The following is a 12,272-nucleotide window of genomic DNA, read 5'->3' on the forward strand; positions in this document are numbered from 1 at the left end:
ACATTAGGTAATCTCAAAGATGGTGAGCTATCAAGAAAGAATGTTTGTCATTAACTGACCCATTGTGAATGATTGAGCTGGTGTTAGAGGATGAGTATAATCCAACATTGAGGGTTAAACTCTCTTGGCCAGGTGTGCAGTGGCTCACACCTGTAATCCCAGCACTTTGGGAGGCCGAGTCGGGTAGATCACTTGAGGTCAGGAATTCGAGACCAGCCTGGCCAACATGGGAAACCCCCACCTCTACTAAAAATACTAAAATTAGCCAGGTGTGGTGGCATGAGCCTGTAATCCCAGTTACTCAGGAGGCTGAGGCAGAAGAATCGCTTGAACCCAGGAAGCAGAGGCTGCAGTGAGCCAAGATCGCACCACTGCACTCCAGCCTGGGCGATACAGTGAGACTCCGTCTCAAAAAAAAAAAAAAAAAAAAAAAAATTTAAACTGTCTGAGTACTAAATATTGGTGTGGAGAACATCCTGGATCTTTGCCAATTCTGCATCTTCCCAGGAGCCAAGGATATTGCAGAATTTGATATTTACATCCCCTCTACTGCTTGTGTAGGATGAGGAAGTAACAATAGCAGATATAATTGCTGAGGTTGGGCGGGGGGAGTTGAGCTAACAATAGGCAAAAGATGAAGGGAAGAGAGGATAATGGTGGCAGCTATGGGATTCCAATGGTGAATTGTGGCTACTTAAAAAAACTCAGGATATAAAGCCTTACCTATTGTGGGATACCAACTAGCTCTCAGGATACCTCAGGTTAAACAAGCGAGATTTAGATCCTCAAAACCTGGGTTCAAATCCTACCCTTCTACCTCTAGGTATGTGATTAGGTTAACAAACTTTCTCTGCCTCCATTTCTACGTCTGTAAATAGCAATAATGGTAGTATGTGCCTGCTTTTTAGATTATTGTGAAGCAGTGCGTGCAAAGTGCATAGCATCACTCCTGGTACTTTTTAATTATTCAATATTGGCTTATTATTATTGACAATATTTAATATTTGGGAGGAAATCCACACACATATAAGAGAGACAACGAAAACTTTTATTTTCTTCTTCACACTTTTCCGTTATTTTCCAATTTTCTAAAATGAGTATGCATTGCTATTAACACCAAAAGGAGAGAAACCCACAAATTTCTGAACAATAGAAGTTTGACTGTTTTAACTTTTCCGGAATTTCCCGGAACATGTTGTTCAAGGAGGACATGGGGGTGCATGCTAAAAGCACGGATTGCTAGGTCTGGATCCGTAAATACTGGGTCAAAATCTTTAAGAAATAATTCTGGTAATCTATACTTTTAATCAGCTCCACAGATGACTGTTACAATCAGGTACTCCTGGGACGTGTTGATTGAATGGGAAGTCAGCAGAGAGTGGGCGGGGAAGGCCAGGCGGGTTGCAGCGATCACGAGGAGTGCGCCTACAATTCCCATATTGCCCCGCGAAATAGCGACGAGCAAGCCAGAGCCCTGCCGGGAGTTGTAGTTTCCCTTGCTAGGCCGCTGCCTATAAAGAACGCCGGAGATGGCTACAGAAAACTTCCCGCCCCACAATGCAAAGGCCAACGGCGACGCCATCTAGGGCGCGCCTGGAATCGAGCAGGCAGTTTCTGCCGCATCTGCCACAACCTCTGCTGTCTCAGAGCTGGCCTTCGCCGCCGCCGCCCCCACCACCGCCCCCGCCGCCATCGCCGCCGCCACCGCCGCCACCACCACCGTCACCTCCGCCGCTGCCACCTTGGGGCCCTCCTCCTTCACCGCCCCGTTCTCCACCTCTACACGTTCAAGGCCTTCTGTCTTGGAGAAGAAGCTATTATCGGTCTCCCCTGTGGGCCCGGGGCACAGCCATGGCGGACGGCGGCGGCGGCGGGGGAGCGGGCGCGGTGGGCGGTGGCGGAGCGGGCCAGGCCTCTGCCGGGGCAGCGACTGGCGCTACTGGGGCCAGCGGGGGCGGTGGCCCCATCAACCCGGCCTCGCTGCCTCCCGGCGACCCGCAGCTCATCGCTCTCATCGTGGAGCAGCTCAAGAGCCGGGGCCTTTTTGACAGCTTCCGCCGGGACTGCCTGGCCGACGTGGACACCAAGGTAGCTGCGGCCGCCTGGGCGTAGGGGAGCGGGGCTGCACGTGAGGCCGCTGGGTTGCAGCTCTGATTTTCGAAAGCCGAGAGCAAAACAAAAGATAGCTTAAAAATCTCAGCAGTGAGGTCTTACACCGCTTGGGGCAGTACGGAGAACTTTCTGAGCGATGCACACGTGGGTTCCCGCCTGGTCATTTACTAGCTGTGATTTTACCCGGTCGCTTCTCCGAACTTGGGGTTTCGATGTGGATTTTAGAGCCTAGACCCTGTCATTCCCAAGATGGAACTCCTCTAAGGCCCTTAGTAACAAACTTCGAAACCAAGTAGTTAAGCAAGCGTGCTTTAGAATTTCCACCTGTTCCGTACTCACCACTGAGAAGCTGGCATTAAACACAATGATTTGAACACGCAGTCTTCACTATTTTATAACTGTTTATTCCTTTTCTCTAGCTCAGTGTTTTGCAGACTTTAGTACGGCGTTGAATTAAGATAAATTGTAGAAACAGCACCCTTATTTTGCACTTCATCATTGATTAAAGGAGATTTGGTGCCTAGTTTAGATCTTAATGCCATAGGTCAGCCCCACCGATAAAACACTATTTCACTTTACCTACTTGTCAAAGTGGTTTGGATTCAGTGAAATAATGGGTGTTAAGTATCAGACATACAGTAGTTGCTGGAATGTTCATTTTCTCCCTTTTCAAAACTTGCCTAACCACGACTATGGTTGTAGGTTAGGAGACTCTTGTCACTGGACTCCTACAGGGTAGTAATTTCTCCTACCAAAGCCTGTCATGGAAACATTTTGCTTACCTCACAGCAAGATTGTGAGCTTAGAATTAGACCTTAAGATAGGGAAAAACCCTAGTCTGTTTATTCATTGAACGTTTATTGGCCTCTAGTTGCCAAACTGTGTGACTACAGGAGTAAGTCACTACCCCATCCTCAAAGCTTATAGTCTAGGATAGAAAACTGACCTGTAAACCAGGTGGTAAATACGTATGTAGAGGGAGAAAGTGGTATACACTGTTACTTCTCCAAGATGAAAATCCCAGCTAGAAGTACTGTCCTTGAAACAAAGTGATTTCATACATATACATCCCAGATATGTATTGACAGAGCTTTCACCTTTCCTAGGACAAATTCTCCATTCATATTTCTTATATTCCGTTAGGTTTTGTGTGTGATTTTAAAACAAAAACGACTACAGTAGCCCACCCCATGCAAAGTTTTGCTTTCTGCAGTTTCATTTACCCAATTGTTGCGGTATGGAAGTACTTGTGTTCAGGTAACCCTTATTTTACTTCGTAATGGCCCTCAAAGAAATTCATGCGTAGTGTATATAGGGTTCAGTACTACCTGAGGTTTCAGGCACCCACTGGGGGTCTTGGAACGGAATCCCTGAGGGGAAAGGGACTACTGTCTTGAGCGGCTGTTGAGGGAGAGTGGTTGGAACCTTCCCATGTACAGCTCCTTAGCTGTTCCTTCTATTACAGGTTGTTTTAATTCTTGAAGATAATGTTTTTTCAGGCATGTGTTATCTGAGACCTTCGTTGCTTTAGCCCAATGGTTCTCAAAGTGTGGTGCTTGGATTAACACCAGCATCACCTGAGAACTTGTTAGAACTGCACATATTGGGCCCCACCCCAGACTGCTGAAGTAATTAGGGGAAATTGAACAGATGTCTGTAATTTACTTTGCAGTGCATCCAAAAGCAAATAGAACTGATAAGTGAACAGGTGGAGTGGTTGGTAGTACAGTAAAACGTTGAGTGGGCTCATGAGTTCCTTTGACTTCTTGAACTGAGATGATTCTGTATCGCCTGGGTTTGTTACATGTTTTGGTGGTGATGTTCACTGTCCTTTGTCCTTTTTCAGTAAACAGTTTGTATCGTCTCAAACCAGGTGAGTTCTTCTGAGTAGAAGGTGTGGTATCAGGATTTATGCTTACAAGGGACAAAAATAATCCTAACTGCTTTATGCAAAGGGGAGAATCTATTGCCTCATGGAATCCAAGGAAGGATTGAATGAACAAACTCTCCCAGAGGGTAGGCATGCATTTGGAACCAGATATTCCCCACTCGTTCTATGTCTTTCATCTCTGTTGATACCTGTGTTACTGTTGCTTCAGAGTGGAGTCATCCATTTGGTTACTAGCATCTCTTGATTACATTTCACAGCTTCTTCCTCTCGAGAGACTCAGCTCCAATTTGGGAAATCCCAGGGAATGTCTGCATTGTCTTAGCATGGCTCAGGCACCCACTCCTGTGGCACCCTCTGCCCTACCCTCGTGAAAAGAGGAAGACAGTTACTAGAAAGAAGGCGTTGCTAGGCAGATAGCACATGGTATCAGTGAATTTTACTCCTCTGCCCCCATTTCCTTGCCTTTCTCTTTTCCAGGTTTGGTGGAGTCTTTGAGTTTGCTTTCTCAGCCTTTCGGAAGAGGCCGGTTGTGGAATTGAGGGCTGCTGGTTCCTTTGTCAACTTCATTTCCCTGTTAGCAAACTTTGCCACAGTAATGCTGCATAACAAACTGAACCCCAGCAGCTTATAACCAGCACGGTTCACATGGTCACGGGGCAGCTAGGAAGGCTTCAGCTGGTGGCTTGGCTGCAGGCTGCCCAGGTGTGGGTCCAGGCTGTGGGTTGATGTCAGGCCTGCTGCATGTAGAGTTACTTAAAAGTAAATGGAATAATATAAGTAAAGCACCTGGCATTGTGCCCACCCACCATCGAGTGGGCATTTGTGTTAACCATTAATTTCTGACTGCCACACTGCATGGTGATCTTCATGCATAACAGAAGTGTATTTAGGCTTGATAATGTTTCTGTGAAAAGCAATGTTCTGAGAGACTAAGTTCAAAACCTTGGTGCATGTAACTTCTGACCTTGCCTCCTCTTTTTAACATTTTAGCCAGCTTACCAAAACCTGAGGCAGAAAGTGGATAATTTTGTGTCAACACATCTGGACAAGCAGGAATGGAATCCTACAATGAACAAAAACCAATTGCGAAATGGTCTGAGGCAGAGTGTGGTTCAGTAAGTAAGCAGAATTTAAAGCTTTTGAAAAGGCAGTAATCACGAGTGTGATGCACAAGAAGGTAGAGGTCTCTGTTTAGTCAAGGTTGATGGGACTTTATATCAAGTGTCACTTAGGAGCTGCAGCAGTCTGCTCCTTTATTACAGTTAAGGTTAAAGTAAGCAAAGTACTCAATTGAAATTCCAGTTTCTGCAGCCTGTGAAGGCCTCTTGTGTGCATCTCTGCTGGGTGCATCGAAAGACATTCCAAATTATGAGGCATGTTCCCTGCTCTTTGAAGTTTCAGTGTCGTCCAAACATATATGTGAGTTTTATACCAAGATATCAGGGTTTGGATCTTGGGCAAGAGGAGCTGGATCTTTATTCTCACAGGTGAATGTAAGTTAAATTCTTTGAGTCCACCAGGGCTGCCACCTCTAAAGTGTAATGGTGGCAGCTTTCAGGAAGGCATAGTCTTGACAAAGTATTGTACTTCACAGTAACAAACTGAACCTTAGTTAATGAAGGTGCTGTTGATAGCTTATCAGAGTGACTTTTCACTGTCACTGGGCACAAAAGTGGAGGAGGGTCATGGAATCTGGTCATAACATTCATGAGCTAACAGTTACTGAAATGGGAGAACACATTAGTGATTGCCTGGGGGTAGTGATGGGAGGAGGGGCGAGTGTGACTTGAAAGTGGTAGCATGAGGGGAACTTGAGATAGTGTAGTTAAGTATCTGAGTTGTACCATGGAATACTATGCAGCCATAAAAAAGGATGAGTTTGTGTCCTTTGTAGGGACATGGATGCAGCTGGAAACCATCATTCTTAGCAAACTATCACAAGAACAGAAAACCAAACACCGCATGTTCTTACTCGTAGGTGGGAACTGAACAATGAGATCACTTGGACTCGGGAAGGGGAACATCACACACCGGGGCCTATCATGGGGAGGGGGGAGGGGGTAGGATTGCATTGGGAGTTATACCTGATGTAAATGACGAGTTGATGGGTGCAGCACACCAACATGGCACAAGTATACATATGTAACAAACCTGCACGTTATGCACATGTACCCTACAACTTAAAGTATAATAATAATTAAAAAAAAAAAAAGTATCTGAGTTGTGCTGTGCTTATGTGCAGCAACTCGTAGAGTTGCATGGAGCTACACACACAAGTCAGTGCAAGTGTAACTGAAGTCTAAATAAGGTCTGGATTGGACCAGTGTCATTTTCCTGGTTTTGATATTGCACTGTAGTTATGCAAGGTGCTAACATTAGAGCTGGCTGGGTGAAGGGTGCATGTGGAACTCCCTGGACACTTCACAACTTCTGTGAATCTGCAGTGATTTTTAGATTTTTAAAGTTTTTAAAAGTGTTTTACTAACAGGCTAGTACTTCCGATATGGCTGAATGCTGGGAAGAAGCCTGATACCAGAAGATGCCCGGTGCCTTGTCATTCTGGGGTCAGTACCGAGTGCCTTTCCCTTTTTGCAGAGAGCAGACTGGTGGCACCGGGCTCTTTCAGAAAGAAGGGGACAGTAGCTGCCCCTTACTGAGCAACACTTTATTACATGTCTGGCACTGGTCTTTACGTATATCACTCATTCTCACGAAAAACCTATTTCACAGCTGAAGTCACTTGTGTTTACCCTATCTTGAGTAAATCAAAACATTGAACATTTTGAAATACTTGGAAAGTTGCCGTAATTGTATGAAGGCTGTTAACATTGCTGTTGATTTCCATAATGAGCATGGATGTCATTCTAGAAGAATGCATGTGGCACTTCTTTTTGCATTTCTTTAGTAGGAATTGTAATACCAAAAAGTGCACAGAAATACAGTAAAACAGATAATGAGAACATCCCTTAATCACCCAGGTCAAGAAATGAACTCACACCCTCCCGAACATACTGCCCTAGGCCCAGACATACCTTCCTCCTTTCAGAAGTTTGCCGTATTCCTGACTTTTACGCCAATCATTTCTTCTCTTCATAGCTTTTACCACCTCTGTGAATTTTTTTTTTTTCCCTGCTTTTTGATTTGACTTAGAATGTGTTTAACCTGAAAACATGAATTTGGCTTTAATACTGGGACATTTCTCCACAATTCTTGCTAGCATTTTGAATTTGAGGCAAAATCTACTGGAGTTTTGAAACGCAGACTTTCTGCTTGCCCCCGGGTGCTCTCCCCAGATGGACATTGCAGGCCTTCAGAGCGTTGGCTCACTGGCCTAGCTGTTCTGGCCCAGATGCTGTAACCCAGTGCCACAGCCTAGAGGGTTTAACAGGAAATTAGCCTGTACTATTGAACTGAATTATGACAACTCTTTTAACTATACAATATTTCTTCATTCATCTTCTACGTTAGGCTCCTGACAAGATTTTATGTTTTCCTCAAAAGCTTTAAGAATCTCCAGGAAAGTGAGCTGCACTCCCTTGGTACTTGGTTTCCCCTGATCAGGGGTTTTGGTCAGTTGGGGATGCTTTAACAAAGCGCCGTGGACTAGGTGGCTTGTAAACCATGGAAATTTACTTCTCACCATTCTGGAGTCTACAAGTCCAAGACCAAGATGGCAGCATGGTCAGGTTCAGGGGAGGGCCTTCTTCCAGGCAGCAGACTGCCTACTACTTCTTGTTCTTGTGTGGTGTAAAGAGAGCTAGCGAACTTCCTGGGGTCCCTTTTGTAAGGGCATAAATTGCATTCATGGAGGCTCTGTCCTCATGACCCAGTCCCCTCCCAAAGGCCCTACCTCCAAATGCCATCACATTAAGGATTAGATTTCAACATAGGAAGTTTGGGGGACACAGGCATTTAGTTCATAATATCAAGCTTTTACATCTAGTAAAGACCGCTGTGAATCCGACTCAGGAAGTGGTTTGGTAAAGTTGGAAAGGTATTGGCTTGTGACCGAGGAGAGGTGGCTTTGCTTTATAACTGACCCATAGCCTGATGCTAAGTTTGCTGTATTTAACAATGCTCATCACTAAGGGCAGATACTGTCGAATGCCTGGTCTACCTGAAAATGTGCCCTTCAGTGCTCTGGTGGTGGTGTATTTACATCTAGGCTTCCTGTCAATAAGCTGTTAGTTACCATTGAATCCGGCAAGCACTTTACACACTAATCATCTTTCCCAGTTCAGGGCCTGTTTCTCGTCTTTGTCATGATGTACATTTACTCATGTCTTTCCTTTGCTGTGCCCTGACAGACTATTTACCCAGTTGCTGCCTGGCCTATTTTTGCCCAAGGGCTTAAATGGCCTCCAAAGTCTCAAGTCTACGGGAAAATAAGTAAAACCTGCCCACATGCTTGTGATGGTATTGGAATATTTCAATCCTTTGAGAAGAACACTTCACTTTGAACCTTATGGACTGTTTTCCAGACTGTCCAAATGTGATTTGTTTCCTCTCACCATCATTTCCGGTACCCTGTCCCAAGTGTTTGAATATAGACATTGATATGCTCTGACTTTTGCTCTACTTCAGAAAGGATTGGGGATGTAATTTAGCTCTCCAGAGCTGGAAACTAATTTGTTTCTTGTCTGTTTCTTGTTTGCCTCCGAGTTGCTTATTATGTGTCACAGGTAGCAGCCGTAGCTGAAGGCCATGGTGAGTTGCTGGTGATGTAAATATTCCCAGCCCTGACTGATCTGCCTTGTTTAAGATGTGAGGATTAGTAAACAGGTTGCTGCTGGAGCTTCTGCTTAGGCTATCAAGAGAATAAATGTTGAAGGAAATGGAGTGAAATTCAAAGCTCACTGACTTTGACAGTACGAGGAAGGTTTTCAGTGCCACACGTGTCAGATTCTTTCTTGCCACGCTGTCATTTGTTGTTTGGGGGCAGCCCACTTAGTTTTGTTTTGCTCCTTTGTACAAGTTTGGGTGATTGTGGATAAGATTGTGCAGTAGGAATAACAGCTGCTGGTTGAGAATTGCCCCTCGAAAGTGAAAATAGCTTGAGCTGTATGTGGTAAGTGGATTGACCTCTAAACTCCCTGGATGGGCTGTAGCTTTGAAGGTGGACATTTATTGGGCTCCCACATGACACTTATTGGGGCTAAAGATGAATCCCGAAGGAACTAAATAACAGAATGATCTGTTTGTCTCCACAAGGTCAGGGATGTTGGAAGCTGGAGTAGACAGGATTATTTCTCAGGTGGTGGATCCAAAACTTAACCACATCTTCAGGCCACAAATAGAACGAGCAATTCATGAGTTCCTGGCGGCCCAGAAAAAAGCAGCTGTGCCAGCACCCCCTCCAGAGCCTGAAGGCCAGGACCCTCCAGCTCCATCTCAGGACACTTCCTAAGGTCCAGTATCCTATCTTCTGTCCAGGAGCATGCGTCTCTGGCTTGTAGATCTGTAAAATGGATAGGAATGGGGTGGGCCATAATTGAGGATCCTTCAGAAAGTATTTACTGCAGATGGGCTTCACCTACTGTTATGAGTCATTTTTTACTGAGAACTAATCAGAGATTAGACGGATTTTCTGTTCCACCAGAGCTAAACATGTAAGCCATGAATAGATGCTTCATTAGAAATCAACTGGGATGATTGGTGTGCATAAGGGAGATTCAAATGAGAGTCTTATTTTGCTGAAATGTTTGTGAGTCTCTCCCCTGGACATGAGTTAACTTGGGCTTGCGATTTTATTTAAAATCAAGCAGTGCCTTCTGAAGTGGTATCCTAAATGGGATTCAGAGTCCGCTTTGAGTGCGACTCAATTTCCGTGAATTTAGAAGGAGTTTGTTTACCACTATTGATTACCATGGGATTCTTCTGTTAGGAACACTCCCCCTTTTAAAATTAAATTTGGAATTAAATGTAATTTTTAAAAAGCTCTAGATGTACAAAAGAATGCTTTTTGCAGGTTTTGGGAGACATTAGTATATGAGCAGTGATGAAGTTAACAGTGGACTCTTAGCCATTGTTGGTGACCGTTGGGGTATATTTTATCCCTTCATTCTGATGTTGGTGTTCGTTTTTTAAGATTCTCTGGGATGCCTATTCTTAATCAGTAAGTGAGGTGAATTGACTAGGGCATTTTGAGCGTCAGTGATGAACAATGCAAGAGCATCGGGATTGTCTTTTTGCGCCTCTGTTGAGAGAAGCCCTTGAGTCCTATATGGAGTGTAAAACATTCATTTTAAGTCTTTGTAATTGTAAATTTCTTTAGGAACATAAAAGTGAATATAGTCTCTTATCATTAAATAACATTTGGATATGATTATCTTTCCTTTTTAGAATATACCTGACACCTTTTGAAAGCTAATTTCTGGTGAAGAAGTGGATTGGGTTACGTAAGAGTGCAACTTCAGACCGAAGATAGGCCAAGGTCGTCACTGATCTCAAGATTTCAACCCTGACTACGGGCAGTGACCAGATTGAAAGGGGAGCAAGTTCGGCAGTGGGAAAGTTGACTGTGTCGCCCCCTGCATTGTGCTGCCATTTGGCCAGCCTGTCCAAGGGCATGACACCAAGTAGACACTACAGAGAGAAACACTACAGCGACCCAGGGTTGTCCTGAAACAGACTTTTATACTTGAACATGGAGACTGTGCGTAGACTTTAGGGTTTGTGTGGTGGAATCAACGGAAGCTACAGTGAGAACATAGCCAGTCCCAAAGACAATTTCAGAGAACAATGACAGTAAAGTTTAGCTGGGAGTTGTCTTTGACAGTGTTTATTTGCAAACCAGATTGTACAAGTCATTAGCATCAGATAGCTTTAAAGTTATGACCTTCTTGTACATGAATCTTCTAGCCAGTTTCCTTTCCTTTGTAATAGGTAATGAGACATGAAATCCTAGAATGTGTGAGAAGTTCAGACAGTAGGCATAAGGAAACTCGTTTGCAGGCCGTCTGTCCAGGGCTGCTTCCTGTCCTGAAGGGGCCAGTGAGTCTTGGGTATGTTTATTTTATCCTCACATTTGTGTTTTTTTAGAAGTGAATGGTCAATAAATGGCTTATCTTTCATAATAAAATCATTTGATACTCTTACTTCGAAGCTTCAGCTGAAGCTTAGACCTCAGGTCTGGGAAGGGCAGCCGTTGTGCTCTGCCTCTGCCATTTCTGTGCGCCACACGTGATCTACTGGCAGTGAACATTGGTACCTAGAACTTAGAACTATGAAACTAGGAGGTGTGGCTAGAAGTGGGCTGCTTCTCTCCTCCCTGAGCCATTACTGACACTAGTCTTTAGTTGAGGTAGTCCATGGTGTGTGTGTCAGTGTTTGTCAACCTTGGGTGTGCAGAAGTAGCACCTGGGGATTTGGGGAAAATGCGTTTTCCGATGAAGACGTTTTGGGCTGGGACCTAGGAGTGTTTCTGACAAGCTGCCAGGTGGTGCTGATGCTGCCAGGCCTCTGAACATCCTGTGTAGAATAAGCCTTGGATGATATATCCAAGATTATGTCAAACTAAGAGTCTGTGGTTCTTGGTTGAGTCTACTACTGCATATTACTGCCAATCTGATCAAAATCTTAACCAATTCAGTTGGTTCCCTGTTAAGACAAAGGTCCCACTTCCACCTTTACCATGAATACCCCTATATTAGGACTGCAGTGCCATATTCAGCAAGATGTTTGGTAGCATGTGCCCTCATCTTAAAGCAAACTGGCCACACGTTTAAGGCAGGTGCAAGTTATATCTGAAGTGTGGTCTGTTCCCACCCGGTAGGTGCAGTTCCATTTCAAGCTGCCTTACAGTTGCAGGAGTCAACAAAGTTCTTAACCCCAGAGAATGGGCCCTCCAGTCCTCTCTACTACGAGGCAGACACGGGGTGGCCAGAATTACCAGTCCTGTGCTTGCAGAAAAGCTGCTCACACTACCTGGAGTGTCTTTGCAGGACCGCATAGCTTTAATGCGAAGTTCTTCTCTGTGAGGCATCCTTCTGGGAGGGAGATCTCCACGCAGCTACTTCGTGTTGACCCTCCCAACATCTTGCCTATCCCGCACTGACCTCAGCTAGCAACAAAAAGGGCAAAAGCCCAGAGAAATCTTCACCTTTTCTGCCCCCAAATGCTCAATTAACTGTATTTTATATATGTTTTTGGAAGACAGTTTTTGGTTCATCTCAGTTCTCTTACTTTGCTTTTTCTATTACTGGAGATGGCTGGGCCAGTTGATGAGAAACACCCTAATTTTCACAGAATGTTAAATGTGCCAAATACC

The 12,272-nt window shown here is 44.6% G+C and overlaps 1 protein-coding gene across 2 annotated transcripts; it reads left to right on the plus strand.

Annotated features, from left to right (window-relative positions):
- The first annotated feature begins 1,633 nt into the window (after positions 1 to 1,633).
- On the plus strand, positions 1,634 to 11,084 carry BOD1 (biorientation of chromosomes in cell division 1). 2 transcript variants are annotated; one of them, XM_008015320.3, is made up of 4 exons: positions 1,645 to 2,088; positions 4,994 to 5,118; positions 9,215 to 9,411; positions 10,346 to 11,084. In XM_008015320.3, exons 1-3 carry the CDS (start codon positions 1,852 to 1,854, stop codon positions 9,408 to 9,410), a joined length of 558 nt encoding a protein of 185 aa, XP_008013511.2. In that variant the 5' UTR covers positions 1,645 to 1,851; the 3' UTR covers position 9,411; positions 10,346 to 11,084. The 2 variants fall into 2 exon arrangements, with proteins under 2 accessions (XP_008013513.2, XP_008013511.2); XM_008015322.3 differs by lacking the exon at positions 9,215 to 9,411 and having other exon boundaries at positions 1,634 to 2,088.
- Positions 11,085 to 12,272: the final 1,188 nt, after the last annotated feature.

The sequence above is a fragment of the Chlorocebus sabaeus genome, chromosome 23 (assembly GCF_047675955.1).
Source record: "Chlorocebus sabaeus isolate Y175 chromosome 23, mChlSab1.0.hap1, whole genome shotgun sequence".
NCBI lineage: Eukaryota > Metazoa > Chordata > Mammalia > Primates > Cercopithecidae > Chlorocebus > Chlorocebus sabaeus.